This window comes from Caretta caretta, chromosome 1 (assembly GCF_965140235.1).
Source record: "Caretta caretta isolate rCarCar2 chromosome 1, rCarCar1.hap1, whole genome shotgun sequence".
Lineage (NCBI taxonomy): Eukaryota > Metazoa > Chordata > Testudines > Cheloniidae > Caretta > Caretta caretta.
Window position 1 is genome coordinate 118,102,272 of NC_134206.1, and position 21,571 is coordinate 118,123,842.

General features: G+C 44.8%; 1 protein-coding gene across 4 annotated transcripts in view; it reads right to left on the reverse strand.

Annotated features, from left to right (window-relative positions):
• Positions 1–21,571, reverse strand: part of MAP4K4 (mitogen-activated protein kinase kinase kinase kinase 4) — a 242,746-nt gene that overhangs the window by 70,114 nt on the left and 151,061 nt on the right. For all 4 annotated transcript variants that reach the window (XM_048857604.2, XM_048857623.2, XM_048857614.2 and 1 more), the window contains exons 5-11: positions 20,577–20,687; positions 17,588–17,678; positions 11,794–11,924; positions 8,772–8,826; positions 3,734–3,812; positions 1,392–1,567; positions 978–1,050 (exon numbers count right to left, since the gene is read on the reverse strand). In XM_048857604.2, coding sequence (XP_048713561.1) covers positions 978–1,050; positions 1,392–1,567; positions 3,734–3,812; positions 8,772–8,826; positions 11,794–11,924; positions 17,588–17,678; positions 20,577–20,687 — 716 coding nt within the window. The remainder of the gene's footprint in view (positions 1–977; positions 1,051–1,391; positions 1,568–3,733; positions 3,813–8,771; positions 8,827–11,793; positions 11,925–17,587; positions 17,679–20,576; positions 20,688–21,571) is intronic.

A 21,571-nucleotide genomic window follows, 5' to 3' on the forward strand; every position in this document is an offset into this window, starting at 1 on the left:
AGCTGATACATTATATATATACACATTCACATACATACACACATATATATATATATATACACACACACACACACATATATATATAATTAGTTTAAATTTTAATCTGTCTTTCAAAATAAAGATACTGGATACATATCAAATAGATACTCTCTCTGGAAGGTGTCAAACCAGGTCAGGCAAAATAAGAGACAACACAAACTTTTTTCCAGTCCTTGAACCGAGCCTACATCCTCTCGTTGAAGACAGAGAGGTCTGATTAGAGCCGCAGCTACCTGTGTACTTTGCCCCAGACACACCCACTGTAAGTCTCACACACCCACAACTTCTACAACAGTGGTTCTCAACCAGGGGTACGCGTACCCCTTGGGGGACACAGAGGTCTTCCGGGGGTACACCAACTCATCTAGATATTTGCCTAGTTTTACAACAGGCTACATAAAAAGCACTAGCAAAATCAGTACAAACTAAAATTTCATATCATCGCTTGTTTATACTGCTCTATATACACTGAAATGTAAGTGCAATATTTATATTCCAATTGATTTATTTTGTATTTATGTGGTAAAAAGGAGAAAGTAAGCAATTTTTCAGTAATAGTGTGCTATGGCACTTTTGTATTTTTATGTCTGATTTTGTAAGCAAGTAGTTTTAAGTGAGGTGAACCTTGGAGGTACGCAAGACAAATCAGACTGCTGAAAGGGGTACAAAAGTCTGGAAAGGTTGAGAGCCAACGGTATCAAGTCCCTCTGTGATGTATCCAAGTTTAGAGTGGACAGGATGGAGACCTCAAAAAAGTTCAGAGGTCTGAACGAATGTTCAAACCTTTTGAGGTTCATGTCTCATTAGTGTATGTGATTAATTATATTTAGTAACAGGCGTAAAGGCTTATGAAATAAAAGTATACTCCAGATTTGTCAAGGCAGGTTATAAAACTATTTGTCTAGATCTTTTAATGGCCTCCCATCAGCAATTATTACCTTGGCTCTCCCTCTTGTTCAGGCACTTCCTCCTCCTCTTCCTCACTTCCGCTATATTCATATTCTGTTTCATCTAGCAAGAAAGAGGAAACAATATTCCAGGTGGCTCTTACAATTGTTTATTTTAAAATAGTTAGCTCTGGCTGTAGGGTCTCAGCAATCCAGTTCTGAGCAGCTTAAATTATCAGATTTACATACTACATTTTGGAACAATTCAAATGTCATCTCATCCTAGAGACATAAGGAGACCTTCATTTGGATGTGAGCTTCAGTTTAATCCACAGGCTTTATCTACAATGATAACTATATAGTCTTAGATTTTTTTGTAAAATCAGAGGTTGGTAGAATATCAAATAAACTGCTTTTAATAATATATACAAGTAAACACAGGCTTAGTTTTAAAAGTCTGCATACCCTTCTCTCCTCTCTTCTTTCTGGTCCTGTCTATATGGTCCTTAAGCTGGATTCGGACTTGCCGTTCATTTGGCTGATCGCGTATAAAAGGATGTTTTAAAAGCTGTTCGGTGGAGGGTCTCTGCATATAGTTCTTCACTAAACAACCTTCTATAAAACTAAAGAACTTTTTTGACCTGAGGGGAAAAAAAAGTGTAAAGCTAAGACTCAGATAATCCATTTTTCAGTTTTTCCTCATTAGTCCAAAAACCTTCAGTTCGCTTTCTCAAAATAGCATGTTTCTGTCTAGCAGCATAAATGGCGTCTTAGATAGAGGTCTTCAAAAAAGCCACAAGAATGCTGCCAAGACAATTTGGGGACTCTTCCATTATTGCAAGTAATACCAATCTGTTTTTATATGCACTTGGCTTAGTGGGATAGGTCTGTAGGAATTGAAGAACATTTTGTTTTTTTAACTGAATAACTATGCATTTTTTAAAATAACATTTTCTGAATACTTAATGCCATATAATTTGTTCAATCAAGGCACACAGGACCAAATTAATCCCTGTTTTAACTATTGAAGTTAGTAATGGAATTCAATTCATCTCTGTCTAGTGGATAAAGGGATGAAGAATACATGTTTGGTAAATCAAAACATTATCTTGCTAAAGTAGTAACTACTCCATGGTACTCCTGGGGGAGTTCTGTGCCACTGTACAATGCAGAATTTTGCAGAAATTAATGTTGCGCATGCAGAATTTCGTTTCCTCCCCTGCAGTGCTGCTAGCCATCACTAGAGGCCACTGGACCCGGCAGAACCCAGCTTTCATACAGAAGACACTGCTGGGGGGAAGGAGAGGGAGCTAAAGGGTTCCTGGCAGCTGCAGTTCCCAGCATGCCCTGAGGGAAGAAGGCGGCACACAGGAAACTCCATGCAAACCTGGGACCCAGCATCAGGCTGTTTCTCCCTCTGGATCCCTGGACTCGGGGGGTCTGTATTGTTACTGACATACTTACTGACAGGTATTCTGAAATAAATTACCAAAATAATTGAAACTGGCGATTATGTAGTGTAGGAGGTCATGAGGCACTCTTAGACACTTTCAGGATAAAAATAATTTAATTTTTTTCCTTACCTCTGTTTCTAACAAAACTTTAGAAACAGAGTGAAAATAATGCTTAAAATTGTATTTTTCATCCCTTATCCTGTTTCCTTTTTGCCCTTCATTCACCTTGCTAAGTAAAAACAGTATCATTACTACTGCTGTTTTTAGCCAGTTTAACTTTCTGGTTCTTATTCACTAGCAAAATGCGGCAATATTGGGGTTATAAACACTACCGGTAACACTTACATCTAAACCAAACATTTTTTCATCCTTTTTCAAAACTATATGAATAGGTATGTATTCATAAACTCTGTGTTTTATAAAAGTTTATTTAAAATACACACACTCACACAGATGCTCCACTAGTAAATTACTGTATGAGAAAGTCATTCCAAACAATGATCCAGTGCACCAAGTCAACAAAGTAAATTATGTTATTTATATATCAGTGTAACTGGTCACATCACTTTACTAATTTCTTTTTTGACAGGACTCTAGCATTCAACCTCATAGTCATGCAATTTCCATTCACAGAGGGCATATTTCTTGTATGAAACAAACACGCACACTTTTCCTTCACTTAAGAAGAAAGCACAGTAAAGCGTTACTTTGGTTAATGTTGAGGCTTTCATTGAGGATTTTAAGATTCTCATCTTCAACCTACATAAACCCTCATTCTAGTGAAAATTATTGCTTCATACAAATCAGTTGTGTTTAATAATGGGGAGGAAAATCCCATATTGTTAAGGGATTATTCCCAGCTGGCAAGAAGAACAATTTCAATCGTTTGCAATAATTATAGTAAAAGCCTTCATTAATTTTAATAGTTCCTTTCAACTCAACATCTAGAAGTCAATGGCGCTGTCCTGTTTCTTTATAATACTGTATCTTAGAAAAGATATTGCATATTAGAAATGCAGCAGAAGTCTAGGCTTTGAGCTGTGGTATAATTTGTCACCTTAATATGATGCTGCTCTGTCAACAGAACAGCTCATTTTTTGTCTCATGATTCAAAAGAGAAAATTTCGCTAAAAAAAAAAAGAGCTAAAAAATAATCAATGCACATCTCATTTTGTGCTTTGATTTAATAGTGCAGAAGACAATAAAAAGAGCGATTTTAGCCAGCTTAAATTATTTTACAGTTCTATGGAAATGGTAAGAAAAAAGCATGCCATGAAATAAGAGATAAGAAAGTGCTATGTTGTAAAGAAAACAATGAAACAGACTACAGAAAACATAGGAGCCTCTACATACCATTTCTTGGATTTTAGACGTGGAGGAGGGTTTCTGGGTATAAGAAACAGCGCCCTCATTGGATGCATGTCACAGAGGGCTGGAAAAAAATATAATTTTGTTCAGTTGTTTTTCCACTTCTCGTGATTCTGCATTTTCACTGTCTTCACTTCAGGATTATTTCATTTTCATAGACATTTCCCCATCACCAACCCCTACATGTGATGGACACGGGAATGACATTAAGCAGAATTAAACTGAAATGCAAAAGTTAAGACAACAGTTCTGCCCCTAACTGCAAGTTTAATGCGGCCAAAAATAAAGGCCTAGATTATCCACTCAGATCCAAACATGGAAGGGACCTCTGTGCAGAGATCTCCACCTCCCTCATGGAAGGGAGAGTCAGCCTCCTCTGCAGCACTGTCCCCACACCATTCTCCAAACACAAGGCCACTTCGTAGTGTCAGGGTCCATAAAGGCGGCGGGGGTAGAGATAGAGCAGGTTGGGGGCCAAAATGAGGCCAGGAGCAAGGGGCCCCTGTGGCAAAGGAGAACATCCTGATATCTCAACTTCAGGTGAACACCACTGCCAATGAGTGAAGAGAAAAAGGAGGGGCTGAGGGCTAGAGATGGTAGGAGGCAAAGGACTCTGTGCAGATGGCCCTAATCTCCCATGCTTGGCAGTGGATCTCTCAACCTCTCCTGCAGGGAGAGCAAACCTAAAGGAATGACCAGAGAGGATACCAGTGAGGGGTTTATTATGACTCATTTCCTTCCCCCAACAGACCCTGTTGTGAGTTCTTCTGTAAGAGGGGCCAATCTGAACCCAACAGTTGAGCATGAAGTAATATCAATTACCAATTCCAATCAAGTGAAATGCACACACAGGTTACGGAGCCCAGTGACAGAGATTTAATTAAAACAAGAGGAAGTTACTTACCTGTAACTGGAGATATATGGTCCCTGTCTGTATTCCACTGTATTCCATCATGCGTCTAGACCGAGAGATTTTGAAAGTAGTAGTGTCCGTTGGTCCACCCGTGTGCCGTTGGTCAACCCCACCTTTTATTGCCTCAGATGAAACCATGAGGTGAACAGACCATGACTCCAGTTCTTTCTCCCCTACAAATCCAACGGCTCCGCAGTGGAGGGGAAGGAGGGCAGGAAGTGGAATAGAGATAGGGACCACAAATCTTGAAGAGACTCCAATTACAGGTTAGTAACCTCATAGTCCCTATCTATATTCCACTGAGGGTGATTAACAAGCAGGACCTACATCAGAGGAGGTGCGAGGATGAGGATGGAATGGCTGAGTGGAGGACAGCCGTGCCAAATAAGGCGTCGATAGCGGAGTCCTGCACCCAGACGTAATGCGTAGAGAAGGTATGTACTGAATTCTACGTGGCCACCCTACATATGTCCTGAAGCAGCACATCTTAGAGGGTGACCATGGTCGAAACCTGGGCTCTCATGGAAGGGGCTCTCACCCTGGGGGAGGAGGCAATCCTGACAGCTGATAGCACAATGCAAGGCAATGCACCCCGAAATTAATTTAGATATGCTCTGTGTGGAGATTGCCTGTTCTTTAACTCTCTCAACTATAGCAATAAACAATCTAGGAGATTTCCTGATTGGTCTTGTCCTCTGCAGGTAGAAGGCCAAAGCCTAATCGTGTCGATTAGGAGTGAAGGAGTGAAGTTGTCATGCCTCTTCTGAGGCATCACGCTTCGGAAAGGAAGCAGGTAAGTGGATGGGTTGGTTCAGATGAAACTTGGATACGACCTTTGACAGAAATTTGGGGTGTAGGTTCAGAGAGACTTTATCCTAATGGAAAGTGGTGAAAGGAGGGTCTGCCATCATGGCCACATGTTCACCTGCCCTTCTCGCCGAAGGGACAGCCACAAGGAAAGCAACTTTCATGGAAAGGAGGGACATAGAACATGAAGCCAGCAGCTCGAAGGGCTGTTTCATTAGTGCCAACAGAACGAGGTTAACGTCCCACTGGTGAGCAATAGGCTGTAGGGTGTGATGGGGCGTTTCTGAAACCTAAAAGTCAACGGGTGTGTAAATATGAAGTGTCCCTCCATGGTGGGGAGTGGAAGGCACTAACTGCAGCTAGATATATCTTGAGGGAGAGATGCAAAGCCTTCAAGGGCAGGAGATAATCCAAAAATAGGGGAATTGGCACCTCTTCTGGGGAAAGCCCCTTCTGTTGGGCCCAGGGGGTGAAGCGGTTCCACTTGGCCTGTTAGGAATGCCTAGTGGACTCTTTCCTGCTGCTCAAGAGGATGTTTTGCACCTCTCATGAGCACACCCATTCTAGAGAATATGCCCATCCAAATACCACACCCTGAGGTGAAGCATCTGCATATCTGATCCTGTTGTGGCGCTGCCTCAGTAGCTTGGAGAAAGTAGGGACGGGGCTGACACGTGATGTAGGTTGGAAAAGAAAACTGCCTGGGCCAGCATGGGAAAATCAAGATAACCATTGCTCTGACCCGCCTGATCTTGTGGAGTACTCGTGGCAGGAGTGGTAGAGGGGAGAAGGCATTGTTAATCTGGTCCAACCAGCAGAGTATGAGCGCATCACCTTGAAGGAAGGGACCACTACCCCCCTGGAGCAATAAGCGCTGCATTTGTTGTTGATGGCAGAGTTGAAAAGGTCCCTGGTCAGAATCCCCACACTGGTGGGGGATATCACATACTACGGTGTCATGGAGTTCCCACTCATGATCAATCACAAATTGTCTGCTGAGAGAGAGTCTGCAATCACATTCTGAGTCCCCGGGAGGTAGGCTGAAGATAACAGGATCTGGCGGGTGATGCACCAATTCCAGAGGTTGACCACCTCAGTACAGAGAGCAGTTGACTTTGTGCACCCTTGTTTGCTGATGTGGTAAAAAGTGGTGGTGGTGTCCAAGATGATAAGAATACGATGGGGATGGACGGATGGGAGAAATACAGAGCATGTCTTCCTTACAGCCCGGAGTTCCAGAATGTTGATGTGCATTGCGGATTCCCAAGGGGTCCATGTTCTCTCTGTCATGTAATCTCCTGTGTGCACTCCGCATCCTACGAGGGATGTGTCAATGACGATCGCCCTGTCTAGGGAAGATGGGAGAAAGGGGACTCCCACACAAACCTGTCACAGGTCCGTCCAGCACTGGAAGGAAGAGTACCACACGCTTCCTTACCTCCCGGCTAGACCCTGGCGCATGGTCCATAGCGGTGGTACCACCAGTGCTGACTTCAGACTCCGTAGCTGGAGGCGCACTCCTGGCAGCACCAGACCGATGTAAAGTGGAGGCTACCCAGCCAGGGTCTGAATGAGGTCTCATGGCGACTTCCATGAGGGGCTTCCGGAAGCAGAGAGCTCAACCTTCTCGGGTACGGCTGGGGAAGCGCTGGCAGATACTGCACCTGGATGCAATGTGGGCTTTCCCCAAGCAGTAGAGGCAGTGTTGATGTTCGTCGCAGACCGAGAAGGAATGCAGGCAGGAGGCACAGATTTTAAAGCCTGAGGTTTTCAGCATAGTCCAGTATCCACACGTGAGTATGGGTGGGAGGGTCCACGCAGAATAAAACTCTCCAGGAAGAACCCCAATTCTACTCCTAAAACTAGCAAACTACTATAAAAACAATAGAAACAGTAAACTACTCTAAAAACTATGTTCAATTGTGTATTTTAAGGTGCATCACATGCAAGAGGACACTAATAATTCCAACCCGGACCATGCAACAGTAAGAAGAAACTGGTGATGTGACCGGTCTGCCTCTCCCTTTGTCACCTCAGACAAAACCATGAGGCTAGCCAGGGGCATAAGCATGGACCAACAGACGCTACTACTTCCCAAATCTCCGGCTCCGGATACATAGTGCACATGTGTAAACCTTCAGTGGAATACAACAGGGACTAGCACTGGATGAAGAACAAAAAGTATGTACATGTTCTGAACCAAAAGTGGTTTAAGAAACCTAAAGAACTAAAGTTACATGCAGACTAATAGCCAAACAGTAGTTCTAATGCTGTTAGTTTTGTGCTAGTCGATTTGTCCTGGGAGAAGCCTCTGTAGATTTGGACCCATGCAAATGTGCAATTATGAGAAAAACCCATCAGATCTCTTAAAACGTGAATGTGAATAAGAACAGTGAGCTGTATGTTAGATTTAAAAATCAGAGTTGTAAGCATGAAGGCTACAATGAAGCTACCATTTTGAGGCTAGAAAGAAGTCAACACCCCTGAATGTCTGAGTATGGCGGTAGGAAAAAAGCCAATTTGCAGTTTTACAAGTAAAATAGTTACTTTATGCTTTGTTAATCTTCACAGAGGACATGTGGGAGAAAAAAGCACTATGGAAAAGTTAGGCATTTTTAATTTTACCACTCAAAAATCAGACTTGACAGCTTAATATACTCAAATAGTCTGCTTTTAAAAGTTCTTCACTGAAGTATTAAAACTAGGTTATAATTTAAACCACTGTCTTCCAAGAGTCTTCTACTCTGTCCAATGAAAGCGAAAACAATTCGTAATAGGAGATTAAAATAGATAAGTCTCAGAGTTCAAGAAGAATGTTACCATTACACAGACTCATGGAAATCAGAGATAGAAAGGACCTGCTGAGCCATGCAGTCTGTCTCCCTGACAGAGCAGGATTTTTCAAGCCAGTACACTTTTAGCATTTTTTTCTCGCAGTCTGGTTTAAATATCCCAAGCAATAGGGCTTCCACCACTTCCCTGTGGATACAATTCCAAAGCCTAATATATCTCATGGTCAGGAAGTTTACAGATCCATTGGCTTCCAAATAGTCCTGTCATTGCTATTATACTACTACAATTACAATCACTGCACAGTAATGCTTTAACACTGTAGTATCTTTATCAACAGAGTTGCCATTTATAGAATTTTATATTTATGGTGCAGGAAAAACCAAGGAGTAAAGATACACCATCAGTGCATTTTCAGAAACCTCAAAACTGGGTTTGGATTACAACCAACAACTTTGAAGTATATGTTTCTGTCTTAATAAACCCTTAAGAAAAAGCACACATATCACTTACGGGGAGCTCCTTCTGCCATCTCAATGGCCGTAATGCCACATGACCAAAGGTCACTCTGCAGAGAAAGAGATCATATGTTAGTAGGTACACTTTGTCACACTAGGTAACGGCATCTACTAATGCACTGCAGGTAAGAAACTAAAACCAGCTACCAAGGTTATTTAAACAACAGTTTTTAAAATGGCTTTTCTTCTTTTAATCCTAATATAAAATGCTAAATATGATACCATACAGTATTTATGTTATATACACACACAATTATGCATACATAAGTTCTTAATAGTATACAAACACTTTCATATTAGGACATTTCAAGACATAATTAGGTCATAATTGCCCAAATGTTAAGTTCTGTAAAAAATTATATTTCCCATGGATATAGTTATTGTAAGAGGTGAACATTCCCCGGTAGTATTTGCAATCCAAACGTTGCAGCCCTGTCCTAGCATATGAGACCCTGAAAATGTATAGACTAGAAGCAAAAGTGAAACCAACAAGTCAGTTTTCAGATGTGTTCATTATCAGACATACAAAACATTAAATAAAATAGTTCTAAAAATTAGATTTTTAAAATTCTTTTCTGCTGTTGATAATCTAATAGTATTTTTACATACGGATTTTTTTAAAAAATTGAGCCCATCATTGCTTATTGGCAGTTCAGCCAAACCTCTACCTTTACGTTGCCCAATAAAATTAGAACATGCCATAGCAGCATGAATTCCTAATGCCAGGAGACACAGGCAACCGGCTATGCGCCCAAGAAAAATAAGAAGCTACTGTCCCTTGGAACCCTGGTGGCCAGAGCACCTCATTCCAGCAGTCTCATATTATTTGTGGCATCACACAAGGGGGATCCTGGAATGGAAAGTTTTCAGGATATTAGCACTGGATAGCCACTAGGACCAGAGGATAACTGCATTCCCTGCTGAATCAGAACTATGGTTTAGAGATTCTCTTCCACCATAGGAACGCCAAGAATAAGTAACTGCTGAACAGTCCTGGAGTGGAACTGAGCTCAAGGGGCTACAGTAGGTCCTGACAGAAGACCGTATCATCCCCATTCGGGATGTGGGGAAGAGAACTACTGTTGAGGAAAATGGTGCTCACAGCTTCCAGGTTGATAATCCTTTTAGAATATGGGAAGACATACTGGAATGGGTGAACAAACTCTTCTCTGTGCTCACCATTAGCTCCAAGCAATAGAACAACTGCATTTTCAGGCCCCAGAAGCTTCCCAACCAGGCACCAGTTTCTTCTGGCTCAACCCATCAGTTGCAATAATTAAATTAAGCTTGTAAAACACTAATTTTCTAAGAAAAAGAATATGTAATAGGAGGATATTGAGATATCTCCATGTGAAGTACCTCCACTTCACATCAGGAGCAATAAGGGAGCGTTTTAAGAGACATAAGCGTAAATCACAGGCTTTGTACACCTCATGGAATTGCTTACATTTGATCCCCTTTAATTATTAAACATGTAGATTAGTTTGGAGGTTTTCTCCCCCTCAGAATAATTTCTATCTTACTTTAACCTTTATCCTTATGTCTTATCAACTCCACCCTGAAAGGGATTACATTTTTTCACAGACCTCAATCAAGGAATATCTAAAGTTATTAGTCAAGAAATATGGGCTCAATCCTAGCTAGATGTTCAGGTATGCATAATATCAACCATGGACATTCATATATCTAACATGAATATCAACCCCAATTCACTAGCTCCAATGCTCTTGATGTAACAATAATCAGACTTTCACATTTCCTAGCTACCTCTCCTAGTTTTAATGTTTGAAGAGATGCATTAGTCTGAGTAAAGATTAAAAACACATTTCATATTTTATTCCCTCTCTTGTGGCTCCCTGAAACAAGCTATAAGGTACTTGGGAGATTCCCAGAAAGCTTCTATCAAGGAATTTAGCTTTAGAAGATGTGACAAAAACAAAAAGAACTGTTGGTGCAAATACCATCAAGCCAATTTTACTTTTAGGGAGGTTAGATTTGATGTTTGCAGCTCAGTGAAGGACCAGTTGTGTCCAATTAATTTTTGGAGAAATATATTGTTTGATGGATAAATCTTCTATGTGATTGTGACAGAGTGCTGAAAACAAGCAGCTGAACCATCACTCTGGTCACTATAAATCCAAGTAGCTCCCCCACGCCAGGGGGAAGGAGTGACTAGTTACTAGAGCAGCCTCAGCTGGGGAGAAATTAGCCCATTAACAGTAAGCGTAGAAAAGGAGCACAGGAAGGAAGTGCAAGAGAGGGAGACAGAAAGGCCAGCAAGGCTAACAAAGGGAGATCTCTGTGTGGAGGAGCTCTCTTCTCTCTGGCAAAAGAGGATGATGATTGTATGTCACTGTAAATAGAATTGCTGCACAGGGGTGGTGGCTGATATAACAAAAATAAACTACATGATGTGGGTTACAAACAAGAGGTGGTAAAGCCATTTGTGCAGAAAGATAAAAGTGGAGAGCCGTGCCCAGCCACAGTGATTAACATTCAGATGATCTCTCAAACCAGGACAGCACATGCTTTAACCAGCTCCTTCTGTATTACATTGTAATTTAACGCTTCTATTCTGGCAAAAAGATGCATTTGAGCTGGGGGCTCTATTTAAGACAAGTGTTAAAATGTATTGTTCTGAGATTACCACAATAAGCAGGATATATTAAACAAATTAAAATGCTAAGATATTCATAGAAATTGAAAACAACAAAATTTCTTGCTAGACTCTTTCTACACCATTTTGAACAGTGCCTAGCACAAGGAGGTCTCTGTCCTTGACTGAGGCTCTCAGGAGCTACTGCAGTACAAGTAACAAATACGGTGTTATTAATTATGATAATCTAGTAATGATCTGTTCTTTGTATTCACGTTATACAGATTTACCTTTACAAGAAATCACTCTCACAACCATACACAGAGACAATGAAAGAGACAAATATAAGAACTGCCTTCACTCATGGTTATTAGACAATAGATGTCACTATTTTATTACTGTGTAAACAGGACTTTCTTACTCTGTAATCATAAGTAGCATCTGGATTTTCATCACAGGCAATAACTTCAGGAGCCATCCAGTATGGGGTTCCAATAAATGTGTTTCTCCTGCCAACCGTCCTGTCCAGCTGGGCACTAACACCAAAATCCACTGTGGGCGGAAAAAAGATTAAAATAAAGTAAGAGGGGGGCAAAAACATGCTGTGATTACTTCTCTAAGATAATTTGGAAAATAAACCCACGTGGAAGATCCAGGTGGGAGAGCCATGTTCAGGAGAAACCATTAAGGTTAATACTCAAACTTGCCAGTGTCCTCAGGCATCAGACCACAAAAATCAGGAGAAAGAGCAAAACACAACTAGCTCTTCAAGACCTCTTACTAGGCTGCCAGCACAGTCTTCCCATTATCTGTGGAGCTACCCTTCCCATAGCAGAGAAAACGGATGCAAACATATTGTCTTGGGGGCAGAGGGAGACTTGCTATCTCCAGTAATCATGAGACAGGGTGTCTTGGCTTATCCAGGGTGACCCTGCTTTCCACAGATGCTCTCATGGTGTGGCAGCACCACCAAGTCAGCTGGGCCACCAATTGGTCCTCCACTCTCTCTGCCCAAAATTCAGGACAGAAAATCAAGTATTGCTCACAGGGACTGCTTCCTGTCCTAACACATGTGAATGAGGCACAGTGGGAAGCAAATGTGGAGCGCAGTTCAAAAAAACGGTTACTTACTTTCTTGTAACTGTTGTTCTTTGAGATGTATTGTTCACGTCCATTCCACATTAGCTGTGCGCACGCCGCGTGCACAAGTGTCGGCAACTTTTTCCCTTAGCGGCTCCCATCGGGGCCCCCCAAGTGGCGCCACTGCGCCGTGCATATATACCCCTGCCGGCCCGACCCCCTCCAGTTCCTTCTTGTCGGCGACTCTGACAGAGGGGTAGGAGGGTGGGTGGTGGAATGGACGTGAACAACACCTCTCGAAGAACAACAGTTACAAGAAAGTAAGTAACCGTTTTTTCTTCTTCGAGTGCTTGTTCACGTCCATTCCACATTAGGTGAATTACAAGCTTACCTCTGGAGGAGGGTAGGAGTCACGGAACAACTGCTCGGAGGACCACTCTGCCAACTGCCGCGTCTTCTCTGGCCTGCTGGTTGACTGAGTAGTGGGTTGTGAAGGTGTGCACCGGGATTCTCTGCCTCTGTAAGAAGGCCGCCCCCACCTCCATGCACTTCGTGAACACCCATGGGGCTGCGGCTAGACCTAACGGGACAACTGCAAACTGGTAATGTTCTTGGCCCACAGTGAAGCGTAGGAACTGCCGATGTGCTGGGTGGATGGCGATATGAAAGTACGCGTCCTTCATGTCGAGGGCAGCGTACCAGTCCCCCGGATCCAGGGAAGGGATGATGGTGCCCAGAGAGACCATGCGGAACCGGGCATTGACCAGGAACTTGTTGAGCCTGCGCAGGTCTAGGATAGGGCGAAGACCCCCTTTGGCCTTGGGGATGAGAAAGTACCAGGAGTAGAACCCCTCCTGCCTTAGGCTGTGCGGCAGCGTGTCTACCGCCCCCACCGCTAGCAGCGAGCGGACTTCCTTCTCTAGGAGATGCTCGTGAGAGGGGTCCCTGAAGAGGGATGGGGAAGGGGGGTGGGAGGGAGGAGAACTGCAGCAAGTACCAATTCCACACCATGCGTAAGACCCAACAGTCTGACGTAATGTTGGACCACACACAGGAGAAACGGGACAGGCGGGTCAGGAAACAAAGGGACAGATCCGGTGACTGGTCTGGTATGCTGTCCTCGAGAGCACCTTCAGAAGCCTGGCTTAGTGCCCGGCTGGGGTTTGTGCTGGCCTTGGTCCTGGCCCAGCACATTATTGTTACGCCGTCGCCCTTTATCCGTGCCTTGCCTACGGTAAGGCTCATGCCTATGGCGAGGCTGGTACTGACGCTGAGGGGGAGGCTGCGGCTTAAAGGGCTTCTCTGGGTCGCCAGGGTGTGCATACCCAGCGACTTAAGCGTAGCTCGCGAGTCCTTAAGACTGTGCAGCCTCGTGTCTGTCTGGTCCGAGAAGAGCCTGGACCCTTTGAAGGGGAGGTCCTGAAGTGTACTCTGGACCTTGGGAGGCAGGCCTGACTCCTGGAGCCACGCCGAGCGCCTCATGACCTCCCCTGATGCTATTGTTCTGGCCATCACGTCTGCTGAATCCAGGGAGGCCTGGAGAGAGGTCTTGGCTACTGCCTTGCCCCCGTCCACCAGGGCCATGAACTCCTGTTGGGGACCTTGCAGGAGGTTGTCCTTAAACTTCCCCACCGCCGCCCAGGAGTTGAAATTGTGCCTGTTGAGGATGGCCTGCTGGTTCGCAATCCTCAGCTGAAGGCCCCCAGATGAGTACACCTTTCTGCCAAAAAGATCCAGGTGTTTTGTCTCCTTGGTCTTCGGGGCCAGGGCCTGCTGTCCATGGCACTCCCCTTTGTTTACCGCTGAGACCACTAGGGAGCATGGACTTGGGTGGCAGAACAGGAACTCACAGCCCTTAGATGTGGCAAAGTATTTACGCTGCACTCTTTTGGCCGTTGGAGCGCTGGAGGCTGCGGTCTGACATATGGTCTTATAGTTGGACTGAATGGTCTTAATGAGCGGGAGCGCTATTCTGGATGGACCTTCGGGGCTCAAAATGTCCACCATGAGGTCCTCCTGCTCAACCGTCTCCTTGGCCTGCAGCCCCAAGTTCTGGGCGAACCTACGCAGCAACTCCTGGTGGGCTCTATGGTCTATCGGTGGAGGGTCGGACACTGCTGTACCCGCCCCCACCTCATCTGAGGATGACAAGGAGGTTAGCTGCTGCTCGACCCCCTCTGGCTGGTCCTCCTGCTCCCCTTCTCCCATGGGAAGGGCCTCCGGCTCGGACGGGAGTCCATGGGATGGCACCAGACTCGGTGCCAGGCTCTCTGGTTTATCCTGGGGCGGATGCTGGAGGCCTGGATACTGTAGCCTCCGGCACTGTCTGGCATCAGTACGGGGACCGGGACTGCTGCACCGAGTAACTTGCCCTGGATGGGGCCCCTTGGTGCTCCTGATAGGCCCAGGGGGTTCAGAAGGGCCAATGGCCTGGCAGCCCCCATTGAGTTTGCTAGCCCACCTGAAGGTCTCTGCTGTCCCGGGGCCCGGTGCGGGTAGCTATAGCGGCCGGAGTCGGCGCCGGGCTGCGGCGACACCGATCGTGATGGCCACAGCGGTGCCCATGATCTGGGCCGGCGGGAGAACGAGCGGCTCCTGCGGGAGCGGTTCCGGTATCCCCAGGACCGGGACCAGGATCTGGACGGGGACCGGTGCCGGTGTTCCCTGGACCGGGACTGTCTGCAGGAGTCCTCTGGGTAGGGCCGTCTCGACTCCTTCCGGTGCTGGTCTCTAGGTGGTGCCAGAAAGCGGTGTGCCCTTTCCGGTGCTTCCTCGCGCCGACCCACTCCCGGTGCCGCGACCTCCTTCTGGGCAGCTGGTAACTGTGAGTCCACGGAGTTGGAGCTCGACTGGGACCAGCTCCATGAGTGGTGCCGGGACACTGTCCTCGAGCAGCACACCATTGCTGGCTTACCCCTCGACAGCACCCATGGCATGGGTGCTGGCGGGGGCTCACCGCCAACAGCTCGATGAGGTCCTTTGCAGCCTCAAAGGTGCCAGGCGTGGAGGGCTGATCCATTATGCCCTCGAGCCCATCGTCCACACTGAGCTCACTTAAGTCTGGGCTCGGTGGGGCTTGTGCTGCCGCGACTACCAGTGTCGGCGCTGGTACCGCGGCCTTCCTGCTCTTATCAGCGCTCAGGGCCTTGGGAGGCAATGGCTTCCTGTGTGGGGAACGATGGCGCCTTCCTTTTGGCTGCGCCGGGGGCTGCACCGGGGAGGACGAGCGGTGCCGGGGCCTAGTCTGGCACTCTGGGACCGACAGTTTATGGTGCTTAGCCAGTGCCAGGTCTCTCGACGGCTCCGGGGCACTACGCACCGAGGATGCCTGAGCCGGTGTCGGGCGCTCCGGGCCCAGTGGCTGCAATGCAGCCTCCATCAACAGCTGCTTTTAACGAAAGTCTTTCTTTCCTTGTTTTTGGCTTAAACGCCTTGCAAATCCTACACCACTCAGTTTGATGTTCATCCCCCAGGCAATGTAGACACGAGTCATGGGGGTCACTAACTGGCATAGGTTTGCTGCACGTGGGGTAAGCCTTGAAGCCCTCATGCCCTGTGGGGGGTGCGGGGAGCCTCCAAGCACCTAATCACTTAAGTGTCCACAATAAAGGTATGTTAAGTAACTGATAACAGCTACTCTGAAAAGGCTAAGGGACTGCTCTTCTGAGAGGGGGGAGGTTGGGGGGGGGCGTTGTTCCAACGCTGCCACAGACGGTAAGAAGGAACTGGAGGGGGTTGGGCCGGCAGGGGTATATATGCACGGTGTAGTGGCACCACTAGGGGGGCCCCGCTGGGAGCCGCTAAGGGAAAATGTCTCTGATGCTCGTGCACGTGGCGTGCGCATACCTAATGTGGAATGGACGTGAACAAGCACTCGAAGAAAAAAGTACTAATTCAGGACTCATCTACACACAGCTTTTGCAGTTACTGATTCATTAAATTGGGAGAAAAACCATTTCATTAAATTCATGCAATTGCCCTTGCACGGACATGGTTATACAGGTATAACTTGTTTTGGTAGACGTAAATTTAATGCACCAAACTATGTAGATACAAACCCCTTCATATGGTGTGACTGCATTCGTACTAGGTGTTGCACTCATTTAACTAAATCTGTTTTTCTACCAATTTAGTTAAATCAGTGCAAAACCTGTGTGGACAAGCCCTATTGAAACAACAGTACAGGAGCTGCTGTGTCCTGCTTAGAGGACCAAGGAATGGGTAGCTCCCCAGAACACTTCCATCCCAGCAGACAAGACATCTTTCAGAGTGCCATCTAAAAAGAAAGTACAAGGCATGATATAAGGGGTGTGGGCTGGGTGGGAGGTCCTGAACTTGGGTCTGTATTTCACCAAATGAAAGGTGGCCACCTTACAGTACAACAAACACTCAGCGTAACTGAAAGAGGCAAAATAAATCAGCATGGAAGTGTCCCACCCACTTGGAGCCTGGAGGACGAGTATCAAAACAAACATATTTAAACCTCAATATGTGTAAACCACTAACTACAAAGTACATGTCTGAGAAATTAATTTGTAATTGGTTGGTGATAGGGATAAAAGAACAGACCTCATGTGACCTCCTCTGTCTGGAACCAAAGTAGCTAGGAATGATAATAGGTTCAAATGTTCCAAATGGGCATTCCAGGGCTGGACCCATGTTAGACTTTCTGCCACAGACCAATTGTGAGTGCTGTTACACATTACGTAGATGTTTGGGTCTGGAGCCTGAACAGCCAACACTTCTTTAATTGAATGCAGAAACAAAGAAAGACACCCACCACATCCTATAATTTTGTGCCATTGGCTTCTAAGCCCAAATTCAATGGAAGCAGAACCAATTCTGGCTCTAAGCTGACCCGCAGAGCCATACAAAGAATAAGTGAAGGACATGGAGTGATCTACCCACTGATTTTGGTATGAGAGCCAACAATCTCCAGCAACAACCCTAAGAATCCCTGCATTCCTTGAGAGACGGGGAGGGAATAAGGCCAGTGTCCTGACTCAGACTGCAGCAATGACACAGGATATATTACTGTACTAAGGAGCATGCCACACTCCTAAGAGATCAAATAAAGTTAGGGAACATACAAAAAACATAAACAAACCAGGAAGCGAACATGCTTGCCTACTTACCAAGCTTCACCTCTGCATTTTCTGTTAACAATACATTCTGCCCTTTGATGTCCCGGTGAATCACATGGTGGGCATGAAGATGTGCCAATCCCTTCATTTAAAAAAGGAAGACGTCTAGGTTTAGGCTCTTAGCTTAGCAGCAACAGTCTCATAAAACGTCTGAGTTGACGCAGGAGACACACTTAATTAGTTACTCTGAGAGCTGTTTTAAAAAGAGCCCACCGCATTCTCCAGTGGCTCTTGGGGTCCTGTCCTGAATGCATGAAACATGATCCACAGTAGACTTCTGGCAGTGTGCCACCCACCTACATTTTCATAAGCTAGCAAGGAGAGAGGCTTCAGGTTGTGCACATACTGTACACAAATAAAGTCCAACATTTTAAGAAATTTTAGATGACAAAGTTTTAGATTTAGTTTTAGATGACATGAAGTTTCACACACAGAGTCACCCTTAGAAGAATGGGGAATTTCGAGTGGGAAATGAACCAACCCACCTATATTTTAATGTGAGAGATCTCACAAGAAGAAAAGGGGTACACAATTTATGTTTGGGGGTAAAAGGATACTGGCAACAGACAACAGCACACTTGCAAAGTTACAGTTCTGTTGTTTAGCCTCCATAAATTTGATCTCTGATCATTCTCCTTCAAAACAGATCACATTAAAAAAAAAAGCATGATACTTTCCAAAGGAAACAAAACCTACTGGCAGATGGTGCTTTTTGTGGATACAGCACCTGGATGCATGCCCCAAAGCATCACAGTGTACAAGTCCTGTGGAGGGGAGAAGGAGCAAGACGTATGTGGTATTTTACTGTCTACTGCAATTTGTGGAGCAACAGACAAACGTCTCAGCAACTGACTTGATTTTGGTTTCTCTCCAGCAGTCGGTTTGGAAAATTATACTCTCTAGTGGCATCATCTTGCTTGCTCATGCTGCCCTCACATATTTTTAATATTTTTAACGTTACAGTTACAGAAGGTTAAAAGAGCAGTAAGTTGCTGTAAAACAGTATTTTCTAACACATGTTCTTCATTAAAAACTCAATTTACCAGTTTGGTTATTCTTTTTTTAAACCATTGGTAAGTATGACAAACAATACAGTTTGGAACTCCTCCTTGCAGACGTTATGCTATGAACGGTTAATGTCCTTGACATCATCTGCTGGGCATTAACACTAAGGTTAGATTTGTGTCCTGTGAAAATTAAGGCTTCTGGTTGCCCTGGCTTGGCACAATAATTTGCAAAGCCTCATGTCACACTGCACCAGCCAGGAAGACAGTCATGTGTTCTCACCTCTTTACATCTGATCATATGATAAAGTACATGTGTGTTTGGGATGGAATAGGAGGACAGAGAAAGGTCAAAGACTAGTTACTTCTTGCAATTCAAATTTTGAACAGTCGCCCCACCACCACCTGGCATACAAAAATGCATTTTGTATGCTCTCCCCTAGGTTTTCACTTGCACAAATCTTTAGCCCAGTAGCTCATCTAACTTTCATTCTCTGTATTATACACTGAGTGTGGCTTCACATCCTTACCTGATAGGAACCTAGAATGTGAATAACACTGTATGTTGCACTTCAGAAAGAATTTACATAAAGTCTCATAAGTGTTGTAGATCAAATGTAACTTTAACATTGTAACATTTAGCTTGACCAATACTGAAGTCAGTTATCCATGTGACTAAAATACAGCTGCCATTGGGTATTCATGTCACCCACATTCCTATTTGCTAGTAAACAAGAATAAAAAATGTGCTCAAATGCCCAACAGCAGCAATTTGCACCACCGCTCAGAGTTAGGGCAGGAAGCCAAGATTCTTCTCTTGCTCCCTCATCTCCCCGAAAATCACTCGGCTGGAAGTGTACAAATGCACAACGATCAAATGTGGATTCCAGAAGTACTGATTTATATAAGTACCACTTATGCTTTTCTTTAACATAATTCCCTTAACTACAGAGATTATTATTGGAGCAATTCTATTCACATACTTTACTTAGGGTAAGGTTGTGAGGCTTTTTGCTTTTTAAATTAACCATGGAAAGCTGGACCAGTTTCACTCAGCGTAGCAATCAAATGCCAAATCAAGAGGCACTATTCACTTGTAGCAGTGGGAAATTAGACTTGAAAAGTAATGAACCAAAAATCTCCATTTTTCAAATTACTGTAGATGGCAGCCATCTTTCTAAAAAGTACAATTACTTAGGCTATGTCTGCACTATCCGCTGGATCGGCGGGTAGTGATCGATCTATCGGGGATCGATGTATTGCGTCTAGTGTAGACGCAATACATCGATCCCCGATCGCTCTGCCGTCAACTCCGGAACTCCACCACGGTGAGAGGCGAAAGCAGAGTCGACGGGGGACCGGCGGCCGTCGATCCCGTGCTGCGAGGAAGCGAAGTAAGTGATTCTAAGTCGATCTAAGATACGTCGACTTCAGCTACACTATTCCCATAGCTGAAGTTGCGTATCTTAGATCGATTCCCCACTCACGTGTAGACCAGGCCTTAGTACTGTACTCCAGTAACAGAGGTGCCTAATTGAACACACCAGTTTGTATTCTGCCTTACGTGTGATTTGAGAACAGATTCATGTGTAAACATTAAGAGTAGTATTTTCAAAGGCATGCAGTATTGGCCTCGTTCAACTCCCACTGGCTTCAAGAGGAACGATGGTAAGGCCAGTACTGAGCACTTCTGAAAGTGTTAGCCTAAATCTCATTTTTTATTATGTAACTGCTGGTATTGAGGTGTTATATTAGTCAGTGTGCTACAGTGATATGGAAAATGGTTCTCAAACTCTAAACTGGTTTCTCATGACACAGTTATCCACTTTTCAGCAAGACTGCCATTGGAGTACACAGCAGCTATTCAAGGCTTTTATTCCTAGAAGCTCAGCCTAGACATCATTCTTGGGTTGTACCTGTGTTAGTACAGAAATAGGATTGTATTTTTTCCAGACACAACAGACTGTCTTCCTCACCCTGAGAATCTCTCTGGAGATATACGCTATCCAGTCTTCTTTTAAAGTGTTCCCTTTTGTGTTCTTCACAAGGTCTGTGATGGAGCCTGCTCCACAAAATTCCATAACAAGCTGCAAAAGCAACATAAGGACAAAGCCAGTATTAAGCAAAAAACTCACATCTGTGTACAGCAGCAAAAGAGCTAAGGGTACAGGCGCAGTGATGTTCAGTACAATGCTCATGTCACACAAAGACAATGGTCAAGTTTAATGTCTCCACATGGAGAGTGGATCCAAACCCAATGTCTCTATTATGACCTACAGTACCCCCTTACTACAATGAACCCCCTTTCACTACAACCGACCCCTGGCTATTCTGAAAAAATGACTTGGAAACAGCTCCTCTGGCATGGGGCTGCGGTTGCGAGAGAGAGCTCCTTCAGCCCCAGGGAGGAGTGCACTGTCAGTCCCCCACCGTAGCCCCAGGTGGGAGGAGATCTTAGCCCCACCACCACAGTGGTCAGGGCTGGAGGTGGAATCCAGGGACCACATTTGCTATAGCTCAAGGTTCGCTATTGCAGAGGGCGTTATAGCAAGTGTCTACTGTATATCGAATATGTCTCATATTGGTTAGCTCATCTTCAATGGCTAATTTCTTCTCTGTAATTTGATGCTGGGCATCTGGATTTTCTCAATTAACAACACTGCTCAACAAGCCTAGTGCTAAAGAGTTAAACTGATCACACCATCACATCCGTCTCCTGTATTTACAAGCGTCAGGAACAGCTATTGGTTTTGCATGCATAGCTTCCTGAGGGGCTGGATACTGTTACCCAAAGCAAACTCAAATGAAAACATTTAACATTAAAATATTTTCTACTTGTCCAAGCACTAAAAACCAACTTCCCTCTGTTCATAGCACGCTTAGAGATTTCCAATATTTGATTTAGAAACTAACGGATTTAAGGTATGCTGATTCTAAAACATGTGCATGTCTGTCTTACATCTCTCGCACT